The 15,213-nt window shown below is 39.3% G+C and overlaps 3 protein-coding genes across 8 annotated transcripts in view; 1 reads left to right on the forward strand and 2 right to left on the reverse strand.

The window, feature by feature from the left end:
* mov10l1 (Mov10 like RISC complex RNA helicase 1) overlaps positions 1-7,485 on the forward strand; it is a 26,033-nt gene extending 18,548 nt beyond the window's left edge. The window contains 9 exon segments of the mRNA XM_042717685.1: positions 1,459-1,595; positions 1,709-1,793; positions 1,869-2,015; positions 2,651-2,824; positions 3,128-3,244; positions 4,624-4,731; positions 6,520-6,660; positions 7,086-7,177; positions 7,272-7,485. Coding sequence (XP_042573619.1) covers positions 1,459-1,595; positions 1,709-1,793; positions 1,869-2,015; positions 2,651-2,824; positions 3,128-3,244; positions 4,624-4,731; positions 6,520-6,660; positions 7,086-7,177; positions 7,272-7,293 — 1,023 coding nt within the window. The 3' untranslated portion in view covers positions 7,294-7,485.
* Positions 7,486-9,215: 1,730 nt separating this feature from the next.
* Positions 9,216-12,332, reverse strand: LOC109057279 (gastrula zinc finger protein XlCGF49.1). 6 transcript variants are annotated; one of them, XM_042717681.1, is made up of 3 exons: positions 12,240-12,332; positions 11,857-11,976; positions 9,216-10,081 (listed from the first exon to the last, which is right to left on the reverse strand). In XM_042717681.1, exons 2-3 carry the CDS (start codon positions 11,951-11,953, stop codon positions 9,468-9,470), a joined length of 711 nt encoding a protein of 236 aa, XP_042573615.1. In that variant the 5' UTR covers positions 11,954-11,976; positions 12,240-12,332; the 3' UTR covers positions 9,216-9,467. The 6 variants fall into 6 exon arrangements, with proteins under 6 accessions (XP_042573615.1, XP_042573617.1, XP_042573616.1 ...); XM_042717683.1 differs by having other exon boundaries at positions 12,217-12,293; XM_042717682.1 differs by lacking the exon at positions 12,240-12,332 and adding an exon at positions 12,074-12,214.
* Positions 12,333-14,137: 1,805 nt separating this feature from the next.
* LOC122134419 (interferon-inducible GTPase 5-like) lies at positions 14,138-15,210 on the reverse strand. Its single transcript, XM_042719324.1, has 2 exons — positions 15,153-15,210; positions 14,138-14,992 (listed from the first exon to the last, which is right to left on the reverse strand). Exons 1-2 carry the CDS (start codon positions 15,208-15,210, stop codon positions 14,364-14,366), a joined length of 687 nt encoding a protein of 228 aa, XP_042575258.1. The 3' UTR covers positions 14,138-14,363.
* Positions 15,211-15,213: the final 3 nt, after the last annotated feature.

Consider the following 15,213-nt stretch of genomic DNA (forward strand, 5'->3'; position numbering starts at 1 on the left):
ACCGGATCTTCTTGAACCAGTTCACCAAATCGAACTGAATCGTTTGAAACGGTTCGCGTCTCCAATAAGCATTAATCCACAAATTACTTAAGCTGTTAACTTTTTTAACGTGGCTGACACTCCCTCTGAGTTAAAATAAACCAATATCATGGAGTAATTCATTTACTCAAACAGTACACTGACTGAACTGCTGTGAAGAGAGAACTGAAGGTGAACATCGAGCCGAGCCAGATAACGAACGAATGATTGACTCGTTCTCGAGTCAAGAACCGTTTGCATCGGTTTTCGGATCACCGGTAGTGATGGGAAGTTATGTTCTTCTCCGCCAACCGGTTCTTTCGGGACAGTTTGATTCACTAAACCCAGTTGAAGAAAACGGTTCACCAGTTCTTTTTGCGCTCGACGTAATGACTTCATTGGCGATGATTGCCCTTGATTCAAGCCTTCGGTTTACCCGCGCTCATAACATTAGCACAGAATCAGTTCAGAATCAATCACCAAAAGAACCAGTTCGGTTCAGACGCGCTGTGTGTCAGTCTGAATCACGCATGCGCAGTATCATCAGCTCCTCGGTTCTCGAACCGGACGCGTCCGACAGAAACGGTTCTTGACTCGAGAACGAGTCAATGTTTTCGTTCGTTATCTGGCTCGGTTCAGTCCGTGTACTGTTTGAGTAAATGAATTACTCCGGGATATTGGTTTATTTGAACTCAGAGGGAGTGTCAGCCATGTTAAAAAAGTTAACAGCTTAAGTCATTTGTGGATTAATGCTTATTGTTGACGCGAACCGTTTTCAAACGATTCAGTTCGACAGTACTTTATTTGTTTGTTTATGATTCATTTGAGTAGGGACAGTTCTACTATGCATGGATAAATCTGCAAAGAACAGCCGTCTAATGCCAGTAACAGTGTTCATAGCGAGAGCTCATTTGCAACACTTGTCTCTAGAAGGGCTTTTAAAAGTACAAAAACTTTAAGGATGATGAAAAAACACAAAGATAACCCTACATAAAGACACCCAGATAGATAGAAAAATTGTCTAGTTGCTAGGGTGTTGCTATGTGGTTGCTAGGGTACTCACGTGGTTACTAGGTTGGTGTGGAGTGTTGCTGTTAAGTATAATCGCAGTGCTAGCATGTTTCAGATGGATTCTGGGATAGGGCACTCTGAGTAGTTGCTAGGGTGTTGCTATGCGGTTGGTAAGGTATGCTGATTGGTTGCTAGGTTGATGCTATGCGGTTGCTAGGGTGTTTGTTATCAGATTGCTAAGGTGTTGCTATACAGTTTCTAAGGTACCTGGGGTCGTTGCTAGGGTGTTGCCCTGTGGTTGCTAGGGTGCCTGGGGTGGTTGCTAGGGTATCCAGGGTGGTTGCTAAGGTATTGATAGATAGATGATAGATTCTAACATGATAGAAAGTGTTTTAGATGGTGGTGAATACTCTGTTCTGTGTTCTGCAGTGTGTGCCGGAGGAGCTGCGTCAGTACGCCAGAGCTGGAGAAGATATCCGACACGCTAGTTTCCATCGCATCGTGGTTTCCACTTGCTCCAGCGCTGGAATGTTCTACCAGATCGGTCTGCGGTGAGACAGCCTTACGTTACATACACTACATAAATATACTTAAATGTACATAAATATAATCTGATCAGATTTTTTTCCGAACCACATCAATTGTTATACTATGTTTATTTAGTTAAATGTGATTGTATATATGTGTTTGTGGATGAGGCCGGTCAGGCCACTGAGCCCGAGTCGCTCATCCCTCTGAGTTTGCTGTCGGAGACGAGTGGACAGGTGAGACCCAGCGCTGTCTGTGTGGAAGCACTCGTCACTGCGGACTGCTCCGTTAGCCTCTGGTTTATGCCGCAGATGGTGCTGGCCGGAGATCCGAAGCAGCTGGGGCCGGTGGTGAAGTCCAAGCTGGCCGCTGTGTTTGGACTCGGCGTGTCTCTGCTGGAGAGACTGATGGGAACACCGCTCTACAGCTGCGGCGAGAGAGGATACAACCCCCTGCTGGTCAGGAGGCTGCACTACAAGGGATTGTGGGATAGAAGTGAAATATTCTGAGATCGATGCAGCTCACGCTTTATTTACAGGACTGTAATGATGCTGTCCGTCACCACCGTCAATCATTTACTCTCGAAGCAATCACTTGTTCACCTTTTGTTCACCAAATTTGAGAAATGGGTAGAAATTATTATTTTAGCATGCTGTGGTAATCGACACACATGTTGTGATAGAACTTAACTAAAATACTGATTTAATTGTTTTTACAGTGTTTTATATTTCTTTATAAATGTAGATTAATTTGAGCTGTAATAAGACAGTCACAAGGAAATAACCAGAGTGATGTTAAAAATGTGAAGTCGGCAAATAGAAAGTGTTTGTGCAAAAATGAAACTCTTTTATTTTGAAATGGTTTATACACTAGACTAATATCAGTGTTGAATAATCACCGTCAGGAACCTTTATTGACTCATGATTTAAAATGAGAATCAGGGTGTATTTGCACATTAAAGTAACAGATTTCCATCGTTGCAGCATGCACTAAACCTGGAAACCTGGTCTAATGATGATGATTTGTCTCTGATAGTGAACTCTCCCCAGACTCCCGTGTGCGGAGCAGTGTATTCATGCGTGTGGTTTTGTAGGTGACGAAGCTGGTGTATAACTACCGCTCCCACGAGGCTCTGCTGGAGCTGCCGTCACGTCTGTTCTACGCCGGAGAGCTGTGTGTCCGCTCGCAGAGGACCGTCGTGGACGCGCTCTGTCACTGGAGCAGGCTCCCCACTAAGGGCTTCCCCTTCATCTTCCACGGCGTCCGGGTGAGTGTAGACTCGGGTGTGTCACACCTGCCTCTGGTTCGGTTGAATCACACTAGAGTTCGTTTGGACAGGTGTGAATGATGTTGAACGGCGTCCGTACTCACATGACCAGCATAAACAAGTTTGTTTACGGCAATGTTGCGTTTGAAAGCGAACCAAACATGAAGAAAATGCAACATTGTAGCAAAACACAGTTTGGAACGAAGCAAACGCTGTTGCACACCCTGACGCCTGGTGTGTGTGTAAACACAGTTTGGTACGCTTTGCAATGTGCCTCGTGTGTGTGTGTGTGTGTGTGTGAAGGGGACTGAGATGAGAGAGGGCAATAATCCGTCGTGGTTCAATCCCGCTGAAGCGGTGAGAGTCTTGATCCCCATCCCAGCGACAGACATCGGCGTCATCGCTCCGTATAAGAAACAGGTGAGTGTCTGTGAGACCTGCTGGACACACTCAGAGAGTTCACAAGACCAAACAGATCCAGCCTGCTGTAGATCTGGGGCTCGCCAGGTAAGATTCGTTTAGTGCACTGATCCTGGGTTTGTCCTATGAAAGTGGCTTGGCTTTCAGCTGTGTTCGTTGCCGTAGTAACTCACACTCCTACAGCAGGTTGTGTTCTGGGTTAGAGATCTCAAACTGAAACTGGACCAATCAGATGTGAGCAAAGTGACACTTCTGACACAGAATACAAGCCACTCCCCCCTTCTGACACAGAAAGAAGTTTCTCTTCCTAGAAATTAACTCTTTCCCCGCCAGCGTTTTTGCTGATTTTTACAAATATTTCATGGCCCCCAGAATATTTTGTTTGTTTGTAGGAATATATGAACAAGCAATACATCAAAATAAAGATCAGACCCTTTCCTTTAAAACAACAAACAAACAAAAATCTGTTCTAGCTTCACACATTTTTTTTTTTTGTTTTTTTATCAATACTTGAATGTAGGTAGGTTTCATAAAAAAGCTATATTTTGAGGAAAAAGCACATTTTTATCACATACTACATCTGGATCATATTCAGTAATATTATCAAAGCAAAGCTGCAGTAGATGTCTTCCATTAGTTCTCCCAAAGCTTGGTAGGTTTATTCAGGAACGTCATTTATATCGGTTAGTGTTTATTATCGCGTTAATTTTTCATTTACATATACAGGAACATTAGTCAGTTATCATTTATATGCGGTTAGTGTTGATGAACGTTTTATTTTTCATATGCATATGCTTACATATGAGAGAGTTTGTTTCAGTGTCTTCCTCACCTGTGTTTTTGATCGAGTGATTCTAAACTCATTCATGATTTACGTAATAGCGCCCCCTAGCGTATAACAGTGGAAACATGGAAAATTCAGTGTTTGGTGAGGAAAGGGTTAAAGGTCACTATAAAGTACCTTAAAAAAAATTACAAAATTTTCTGGCTTTAAAGATAATTACAATTTGCATATGATTTATGTAATTATAATATAACTAATTTAATATGATATATTATTATTAATCCATTACTAAGGTTGCAGGTCTGCGCATGCAGAAACCCTCAGACACAGCTTCTGTTCCTTCATTTCCATGCATGCAGACGCTTTTATCCTTAGCAACTCATGAATGCAGTCAGTCGTAGAGCCAGCGGTGTTGAGACGACACAGGTTCAGTAAGAACTAGATGAGAGTAAACAAGCTGAATTTCAAGTGAATATTCGGTGTGTCTGTGGTGAGATGTAATTATGTAAACTCACGTTTAATCAGCAGACGTGTCTTTCATGGCTGACATCAGTGTGTAGCATGATGAATTCCTGAGGTGTGTGTGTGTGGTCAGGTGGAGAAGATCCGTGTGCTGCTGCACAGAGTGGGTCTGGGAGACGTGAAGGTGGGCTCGGTCGAGGAGTTCCAGGGCCAGGAGTTCCTCATCATCATCATATCAACGGTAACCAGTGTCTTCACTTCCTTACGCTACTGAAGTGCATTTTTGTGTCTATGTTCTTGACCAGAGTATTTTCATTTCAAGAAACTTTGACTTTTGCTTTGCTACATTCCAGAGCATGATTTCATACTTTTTTGATTTGTTTCTTTACAGCTTACATTCTTTATTATTTTGTAGTGGAGTAGTTTTTTTTTTTGTTAATAATAATTACTCTTTATGGTGGGTTGTTGTGATTGTTGTGCTGCTGTTCTCGACTCACTGAAATTCGTTTGAAATCTCCAGTTTGTTACTGATTCAAATGATTCGTACGAAGTTCACTCTATTCAAATGATCAGAACAAAATCTCAGTTAAAGGGAATTGTCAGAGTCTCCAGTTAAAGGTTCACTGATTCAAATGATTTAGTCAGAGTGAATCTCCAGTTAATGGTTGAATTATTTTGATTTTTAAGTCAGAGTGAGTATTCATTGTATGTTTTTCTTTTTGAATTGGTTTGTTTGGACTGCAGCTGTTCTCGAGTCTATAATGATTCAAATGATCAGAACAAATCTCCAGTTAAAGGTTCACTGATTCAAAATGATTCAGTCAGAACGAGTCTCCAGTTAAAGTAGCTGTTCTCGAGTCGACAAAGCTGTTCTCGTCTCCAGTTAAAGGTTTGATTTGTAAATCAGCGTACAAAATCACTCTATATGATTCATTGGGAATTGGACTGATTGGACTGCAGCTGTTCTCGAGTCGACAACTCACTGATTCAAATGATCAGAACAAATCTCCAGTTAAAGGTTCACCAAATGATTCAGTCAGAACGAGTCTCCAAAGGTGCATTCAAATGATTCCATCTCCTAAATCTGATTCAAATGATTCAGTCTGAATCTCCAGTTAATGGTTCACTGATTCAAATGATTCAGTCAGAACAAATCTCCAGTTAAAGGTTCACTGATTCAATTGATTCAGTCAGAGTGAGCCTCCAGTTAACGGTTCACTGATTCAAATGATTCAGTCAGAACGAGTCTCCAGTTAACACTCTACTGATTCAAATGATCAGAACAAATCTCCAGTTAAAGGTTCACTGATTCAAATGATTCAGTCAGAACGAGTCTCCTGAATGCTCACTGATTCAAATGATTCAGTCAGAGTGAATCTCCAGTTAATGGTTCACTGATTCAAATGATTCAGTCAGAGTGAGTCTCCATTGAATGGTTCACTGATTCAAATGATTCATTCAGAACGAGTCTCCAGTTAACGGTTCACTGATTCAAATGATTACTGAGGTTCACTGATTCAAATGATTCAGTCAGAACAAATCTCCAGTTAACGGTTCACTGATTCAAATGATTCAGTCAAGGAATCTCCAGTTAAAGGTTATTGAAAAGTATTAATATCACTTAGAATTTAGGATGGATAGTATACACATTGACATTGGGACTCAGTCAGAGTGTGTATTCAGTTAACACTCTACTGATTCAAATGATCAGAACAAATCTCCAGTTAAAGGTTCACTGATTCAAATGATTCAGTCAGAGTGAATCTCCAGTTAATGGTTCACTGATTCAAATGATTCAGTCAGAACGAGTCTCCATAAAAACTAAACACAACATAGCATCTTCCTGCAGCCCCTGCACATACTAGATATAAAACTAGTAGCCTGTGTATGCATAAACATTCATCAGTCAGTACCTTTTCATTTTAATATTCAAGTGCATTAAGAATCAAATGAATGTTTGGAGAGCTCAGATGGATAAAGGGGAGAGGTGTTCAGATTCATCGTTCCTCTCTGATGAATTAACCTGCAGGTCCGATCCAACGAGTCCTTGCTGAGTGAAGAACTGCAAAGCATGCTGGGATTCCTCTCCAACCCGAAGCGTTTCAACGTTGCCATCACACGAGCCAAAGCGCTGCTCATTGTGATCGGAAACCCACACGTTTTAATCAAGGTGAGATTTAAAGCCCTCTTCACTTCATCTGAAAGCTGAATAAATCATCTCTCCATTGATGTGTGGTTTGTTAGGAGGACAATATTTGTCTGAGATACAACTATTTGAAAATCTGGAATCTGAGGGAGAAAAAAAATCTAAATATTGAGAAAATCATCTTTAAAGTTGTTCAAATGAAGTTCTTAGCAATGCATATTACTAATCAAAAATTAAGTTTTGATATATTTACGGTAGAAAATTTACAAAATATCTTCATGGAACATGATCTTTACTTAATATCCTAATGATTTTTGGCATAAAAGAGAAATGTATAATTGTGATCCATACAATGTATTGTTGTCTATTGCTACAAATATACCTGTGCTGCTTATGACTGCTTCATTTGAGTCTTTTCTTCGTGTGTTTGTGTGTGTGTCTGGTGCCAGGACCCGTGTTTCGGCGCTCTGCTGCAGTACTCGTATGATAACCGAGCGTTCCTGGGCTGTGATCCTCCGGTCAGTCTGCAGGCCTCGCCGAGGTTCGAGTCTGTTTCGTCACTTTCATGAACTAGTTGTTTTTCTAGATCAGGAAAACATGGTTTCATCACTTAATGCTGTTCTTGTTTTTCACAGGATTCTCTCTGAAGACACTTAGACATTTCTTGTATCAGCACACTGTTGTGATTGTTCTGCGTTAAATAAATAATAATTCTGTTATCCAGCCACTTTTTGCTTATTAGCATCTAAAGAGCTCCCTGAAGAACCGCACTGGATCTGGAGAGAGCCAGCGTTTATTTCTCGTGTTCCTTGATGTGTTACAGAAGATTAAAAAATAATTTCAGCAAGCGTTCTCATTTACGTGTTCTTGCCACTGGATTTGATCTGTCTGAGCTTGAGATGATCGTGACTCCAGATTATTTTATGTTTGTCTGACCAGCATCTGAAGCAACTAAAAACTCCAGCCTTTAATGTGACCGTCTGTGATGCTGATGGAATGTAAAAAGTTGTAAAAAAATGTAAAGTTCAGCATTTACTATTACACGATTAAAATTGAAATGTAAGTTTATATTAGCTCAGGTCCATTCATTCATTCAACAAACAACGATAAGTTGTATTTTCTTTTTTTTTCAAAAACAAATAAACTTCAGTGATAAAATCACAGTATTTCTTTATTTTGTTCTGCTTGGTTTTGATAGTTTGATTGTTTTTATGTCATCTTTTTATTCATTTAAATAAGTTTAATCAGGTTCAGTTGATACATTGTTATGAATTTTTTGATTTTTTGTTGTTATTTTGAACATGCCTAAGCTTCTTTAGCTAGTTTAAGAGGTCAAATTTGATATGAAGACAATCAATAAATAAAAAATTTATATATTAACACTAGACTTCACTGCATTCAGTCCAATGAAGCACCCACTGATACTGTGCTTTTCTTTGACCACTAAAGTCTTCAGGTGAAATGAACAATGAAGGCCTGTGACATGGACAAAGTGTCATTTAAATGCAAATGTTGTTTGAGTAAACCGTGTCATGCACAAAGAACCAAGCGTTATCTTGTGCGTTGCTGTTGCAGTGACTGATGAACTGTTAATTATATGTAAACATAAGGTCCATGAATGTTCAGTCTGATGGTGGTTCTGTTCATGTCATGTTTTTTTGCTCCGCTGGGGGTCGAAACTGTCAGATGAGCAGAAACTCAAGCAACTGAAACAGACGAACGCATGCACAAATATATATATAACCTACACTCTACACTACATGACGAGTCACATTTATTCATATAGCACTTTATACAATACAGACTGCTTTAAATTAATTTACATAAACGAACAGGAAAGAAACAGCATCAATGACACACAATTCTTCAGCGAGGAACGATAACTCCTTGCAGACGGACTCTCAGCTGGACAGAGAACAGTATACAGAGTCATTACTGAGCTGAACCGCTTAATAGTTACAGGCTAAAACACTAAAGTCCTCTCGTTAGACTGCGCAAGCAAGTCTCTTTTAATTGAGGATTCTCGTAACAGTCAATCAGTATTCGGCTCTCCATGCATCACTTCTCAACAGCTATGAACTAAATTAACATATGGAGAAAAATGCAGTAATAATGCTTCAGGAGTGCCCTCTCACACAACGAATGTTATTATAATAATAATTATATTTTCTACCGCTAGTCCCGACATAAACAAAAGCACTGCTAACAGCACAGACTCAACCTTCAGTTTTCTTTATCGAAAGAGTGAAATCTGCAGGTCACTTCAGTAAACTGCTCTTTTCAGGAATAATTTAATCTTTAAAATAGTGCTGGGCAACGATTAATCACATCCAAAATAAACGTTTTTGTGTACATTATATATGTGTGTGCACTGTGTATATTTATTACATAACGTGTGTGTGTGTGTATATATATGTATATATATATATATATATATGCATACATGGATGTATATATTTAAGAAAAACACAGTAGTCAACATTTGAAGTGGATCAAAACCTTTCATCAAAGTTGTCCCAAAACCAAAACAATACCAGTTCTTGTCTTAGGACAACTTTAACTTTTGACCCATTTCAAATGTTGAAGAATATACATGTAAATATTTTCAAACATATTTACATATACACACACACATGCATGTGTCTTTATGCATACATAATAAATATACGCAGTGCACACACATGTTTATTTTGGATGTGATTAGTCTGAATCTATTAGATCTGAGAGTGTCTCGAGTGTAAACGATGCTTTCGTCTCTGAGCTCGAGAACAGATCACGTGCTGCTGTCCCGCACCGACACACACACACACACTCTTTCAGGAAGTATATCTCTAATGCGAGTGCCACTTCTGGTGTCTCTTCAGGTGCGAGGACAGGATGAATCTCTGGCCGCACGGCTCACATCTGAAGGGCATGTCTCCGGCGTGATACAGCACCGGCTTTTTGTAATTGCAGACCTGCGCGAGTTTCTTGTCGCTGTAATTGCGCTGTGATTTCTCTCCGGTGTGAATCTTCATGTGACTGGTGAGGTTCCCCTGGTGTCTGAAGTTATTCCCGCACTGCTGGCAGGTGAAGGGCCGCTCTCCGAAGTGCACGATGATGTGTTTCTTCAGGTCTCCCTTGCGCGTGAAGCTCTTGTCGCACTGCTGGCAGGTGAAGGGCTTCTCTCCGTTGTGGATCAGCAGGTGATTCTGGAGGTTGATCTTCTGCGTGTAGCTCTTGCCGCACTGCAGACAGGTGTACGGTCTCTCGCTGTGAATCCCCATGTGATCCTTCAGGTCTCCTTTACGCTTGTAGCTCTTTCCGCAGTGAGGGCACGGGAAGGACTTCTTGGCTCCTGTACTTTGTATCGAATCCTTTTCTGTTTGTGGAATCTCTCCGGCTGTGAAACTGTGAGGATCCTCCTCCTCGTCATTCTGACCTGGACTTTCCTCTTCTATCGAGTCTAGAATGAACACATTTGTAAAAAATCAATTGAGGAGCAAGAAAGGTTAAAGATAGATGGAATAAATGCAGGCTTGGTGAACAGAATTTTTTTTTTTTTTTTAACATTAAAAATCTTACTGTTGGTCATATAATTAGAATATCATCAAAAAGTTGATTTATTTCACTAATTCCATTCAAAAAGTGAAACTTGTATAATATTTTCATTCATTACACACAGACTGATATATTTCAAATGTTTATTTCTTTTAATTTTGATGATTATAACTAACAACTAAGGAAAATCACAAATTCAGTATCTCAGAAAATTAGAATATTGTGAAAAGGTTCGATACTGAAGACACCTGGTGCCACACTCTAATCAGCTAATTAACTCAAAACACCTGCAAAGCCTTTAAATGGTCTCTCAGTCTAGTTCTGTAGGCTACACAATCATGGGGAAGACTGCTGACTTGACAGTTGTCCAAAAGATGACCATTGACACCTTGCACAAGGAGGACAAGACACAAAAGGCCATTGCAAAAGAGGCTGGCTGTTCACAGAGCTCTGTGTCCAAGCACATTAATAGAGAGGCGAAGGGAAGGAAAAGATGTGATAGAAAAAAGTGTACAAGCAATAGGAATAACCGCACCCTGGAGAGGATTGTGAAACAAAACCCATTCAAAAATGTGGGGGAGATTCACAAAGAGTGGACTGCAGCTGGAGTCAGTGCTTCAAGAACCACTACACACAGACGTATGAAGACATGGGTTTCAGCATTCCTTGTGTCAAGCCACTCTTGAACAACAGACAGCGTCAGAAGCGTCTCGCTTCAAAAAGGACTGGACTGCTGCTGAGTGGTCCAAAGTTATGTGCTCTGACGAAAGTAAATTTTGCATTTACTTTGGATATCAGGGTCCCAGAGTCTGGAGGAAGAGAGGAGAGGCACACAATCCACGTTGCTTGAGGTCCAGTGTAAAGGTTCCACAGTCAGTGATGGTTTGCGGTGCCATGTCATCTGCTGGTGTTGGTCCACTGTGTTTTCTGAGGTCCAAGGTCAACGCAGCCGTATACCAGGAAGTTTTAGAGCACTTCATGCTTCCTGCTGCTGACCAACTTTATGGAGATGCAGATTTCATTTTCCAACAGGACTTGGCACCTGCACACAGTGCCAAAGCTACCAGTACCTGGTTTATGACCATGGTATCCCTGTTCTTAATTGGCCAGCAAACTCGCCTGACCTTAACCCCATAGAAAATCTATGGGGTATTGTGAAGAGGAAGATGCGATATGCCAGACCCAAGAATGCAGAAGAGCTGAAGGCCACTATCAGAGCAACCTGGGCTCTCATAACACCTGAGCAGTGCCACAGACTGATCGACTCCATGCCACGCCGCATTGCTGCAGTAATTCAGGCAAAAGGAGCCCCAACTAAGTATTGAGTGCTGTACATGCTCATACTTTTCATGTTCATACTTTTCAGTTGGCCAAGATTTCTAAAAATCCTTTCTTTGTATTGGTCTTAAGTAATATTCTAATTTTCTGAGATACTGAATTTGGGATTTTTTTTGGTTTTTAGTTATTTTTATGTTATTATAATCAAAAATAAACATTTGAAATATATCAGTCTTTGTGTAATGAATGAATATAATATACAAGTTTCACTTTTTGAATGGAATTAGTGAAATAAATAAACTTTTTGATGATATTCTAATTATATGACCAGCACCTGTACATATGAATATAGTATAAAATTTTATGTTTTTTGTATGAGCTGAAGATGTTTCTGAAGCAGACCTGATGAAAACCCGTCTGTCCGCGGCTCGCGCTCTTCTTTGATTCGGAGCGGCTCCAGATCCGTCACATCCACCAGCTCCACTTTAACAAACTCCATCTTCCGCAAACCTCGGGCTTGTCCTGTTCGTTTGGAAACGTGTCATCGATTAAGATCGAGAAGAAGATGATTTCATCAGGAAAATCACTCTGAGATCAAATCAGTGACTGCGTCTTTTACCTCAGAACTATGCGCTGCAATTATAGTCAATAACAGCCGGCATTCATTTCACATCACTACAGGAAAACGCTCTCATGTGTGATTGTATGATTTTGGAGTAAAAAGCGTGGAGAAAACTCAACGTTTAGTGTTGTTTTACACACCTAAAATGCTGAAAAACACAGACCTTTATCCAGTTGACACAGGAGAGCGCGGGCGCAGTGCTGATGACGTCACGCGAAACCCGCCGTTCAGAGAACCAGAATAAAAGTCCCAAAATATCACAATAAAAGATAAAGTCCTTTATTAAAAAAATATAACAATAAAAGATAAAGTTCCTTCTTTGAATTGTGTAAAGTCTTTGCTCTATTGATCTATTCTTACATTATCCTAATAAGGCCAGTTTTGTATAAAAAGTTGTTATTTATCTATCTTTATGTTGATCTTCAGACTTTAAAAACTATCAAACTAGGCTTATTTAAATTATTTGTTGTGTGAAAATAACATTACATGTAGAAAATCTTTTTTATTTTTTTAATCCTAATAAAATGTCTTAGGTTTTCAGCTTTACTCCTCGAAAACAAATTGTTCTATTCAAGAAAAAAAAATGTCTACAAGGCACTACTACAGTTATTATTTCACATGGATAGCTAAGTGTAGTAAGTGGACTTTTAATTTGCCTCTCCGAGCCGATGTGTGTCGATGTGACGTCATCGGGGCTGCGCCGCGGCTCCAGTCAGAGCTGTTTGAGTGCTTCAGTATTAATGGTGTATTAACACAAATTTACAAACACAAAATGGGTGTATTTTCTAAAATTTAAATTATATATATATATAATTTTAATTATATATAATTAAATATATGTCAGTGCAGAAGTCACATCAAATCTTCACCCACAAATATATATATATATATATATATATATATATATATATATATATATATATATATATATATATATATATTTGTGGGTGAAGATTTGATGTGACTTCTGCACTGACCATCCGACATATGATTCCAAGTAATCCAGATTAGATTAGCTCAAAATAATATAAAATAACACAAATGTGTGCATTTGCTGAGAAACGTCATTTGTCTCATGCTTTGTTTTTGATAGAATAAATAATACAAGCAGCCTTATTTGGTGCCCTATAAAAACTGATCCATTCTCCGTTCCTCTTATAGATCACGGGATACAGAATATAAATGCTACATATGTTGACACAATTGTTCAACATTCAGAACAATGCAGGGGTATAACAATATATCGTGTCACAATATATTGTAAAACTCAAGAATATATTTGTATTTGCAAATCACTTTGCGTTTGTTTGAAAGTCAAATTTTTCTTTCCAAAGCAGATTGTGTTTATTTGCAAAACGACATCGTTGTATAGCAGTTGTTCACTAATCTTTGATGGTATTCACATGAAAATGGGATCACATAAAAAAAAGGGGGGGGGGGGGTTCTGCTTCTGTGACTTAATCTTTTCAATGTTGATTTCAGACCTGCTGGAGGTGAAAGAGGAAGGTAAAGAACTGAATGACGTTCAACAGCGTTTTTGGCTGTTTACGTGGATATGTGTCAATGCGAATCTTTTTAAAACGTTGTCGTGTATAAGTGGAACTTTTTAAAAACGCAAGGGAAAAACATTTGCGTTTTTGACTACATCGCTGACGTGTAAACGTAGCCTAACACTGTGTCCTAACAGTTTACAGCACTGACACGTGCAGAATTAGTTTTTAATACAGTTGTCAACTCATTCAAACACTATTTTAACAATGGAGGCTATATGTTTCTTCACCAATTGAAATAACTTAAAATACAATAACTTTTATAGAACTATTTCAGATGCAGCAGGTTTACTATCTCTTTTTCTTCACCAATTGAAATAACTTTGCAGTTGTTTTGACTATCTCTTCGCCACCAAAATGGAAAACTGGTCTCATCGCATCCGCTGGTCAGAGAAAGTGTTAACAGCAGTATAAACTGATGCCAATATATATGGACTTTTAAGGCAATCAGCTAACCTACTGTAGTTCTATTTTTTGATCACATTGAGAAAATAACTGAATACAACACTCATCCCAAAGTGTTTTTAATGTAATGTATCATGAGTGTAGCAACAGAGATTATGATGCTGCATTTTTTTTTCTCCAAGGGGAAGGTACATTTCAGTTAAAGAAATAAAACAAAAGAACCAAGTAAAAGAAATACAAGACCACATTTAGTGAACTAACAGAAATTTGCTGTAAGTTTGAATCAAAGCAGCTGCTACTTGAATACACATAATTTATATGTCATTCTGTGTTTACACTTCAGTCTGCACTGACGCCATTAGCACGTTTCTGGCATCTTCTGCTATGTCATTCAGAGCTCTCTTCAGCATTGTTGAGACTGTCATATAGGACATTCCTCCTGCCACCAGAGTGCCAAGAAGGGGTACGAGACTCACAGCATACTCAACTGTGTTTTCAGCCACAACCAGAGATGCAGCACCTGCTAAGGATAATATTGAAGCTGGGTTTATCCCACCACTCAGTGGCGATTTCATAAGACTTTTGAATTCCTCAATGGTCTTCCCAGATCTTTCACAGAGCTTCTGCAGGGATGGATCATCTAGACCAAAGGTACTGTAGTATGTTTCTATCTCTCTAGTTACAATGGCTAAATCCGCAATAACTGAAAGACCAGGAATAGGGACTGAAGCCACCAAAGCAGACAGTAAGGCAACTTTTCCAATGTTTTCCTCTAGAGCTTTCTTCTTTTTCTCATTGATCTCCAGTGTGATATTCGGCAAAGCCAACATCAGCACACGTCTCTTATGCTGTGGAAGCTCTTGCTCCATTCTCTCCTGCAGCAGATTTAAATCATAGTTGCCGAGCTCAAAGTTAGAGATCAGGAACACAATAGGATCCTCTATACCAATCTTTCTCAGACCTAGACAAAAACAGGAAAGGGCAACATAAAATAAGTCATTAAATATTTTAATTTTATGCTCAATAACAAAATTTGTTAGTCCTAGACAAAAACAGGAAAGGGCAACATAAAATAAGAGACCATTTTGAAACAGAAATCTCGGATACATATCCATTTTTACAATTCCTTTTCTGTATCCAAGTCCTTTTCTTCAAAGCTCTTCTTCTCTTCTTCAACATCAA

Source organism: Cyprinus carpio, chromosome B2 (assembly GCF_018340385.1).
Source record: "Cyprinus carpio isolate SPL01 chromosome B2, ASM1834038v1, whole genome shotgun sequence".
Taxonomy (NCBI): domain Eukaryota; kingdom Metazoa; phylum Chordata; class Actinopteri; order Cypriniformes; family Cyprinidae; genus Cyprinus; species Cyprinus carpio.

Excerpts from the sequence above, each read along its gene's own strand:
- LOC109057279 (XM_042717681.1), bottom strand. The coding sequence starts at position 11,953 with ATGGAGTTTGTTAAAGTGGAGCTGGTGGATGTGACGGATCTGGAGCCG. Across the intron at positions 10,082-11,856 it reads GACAGACGGGTTTTCATCAG|ACTCGATAGAAGAGGAAAGT; the intron begins GTCTGCTTCAGA and ends TGTTCATTCTAG.
- LOC122134419 (XM_042719324.1), bottom strand. The coding sequence starts at position 15,210 with ATGTTGAAGAAGAGAAGAAGAGCTTTGAAGAAAAGGACTTGGATACAG. Across the intron at positions 14,993-15,152 it reads TTGGATACAGAAAAGGAATT|GTCTGAGAAAGATTGGTATA; the intron begins GTAAAAATGGAT and ends GTTTTTGTCTAG.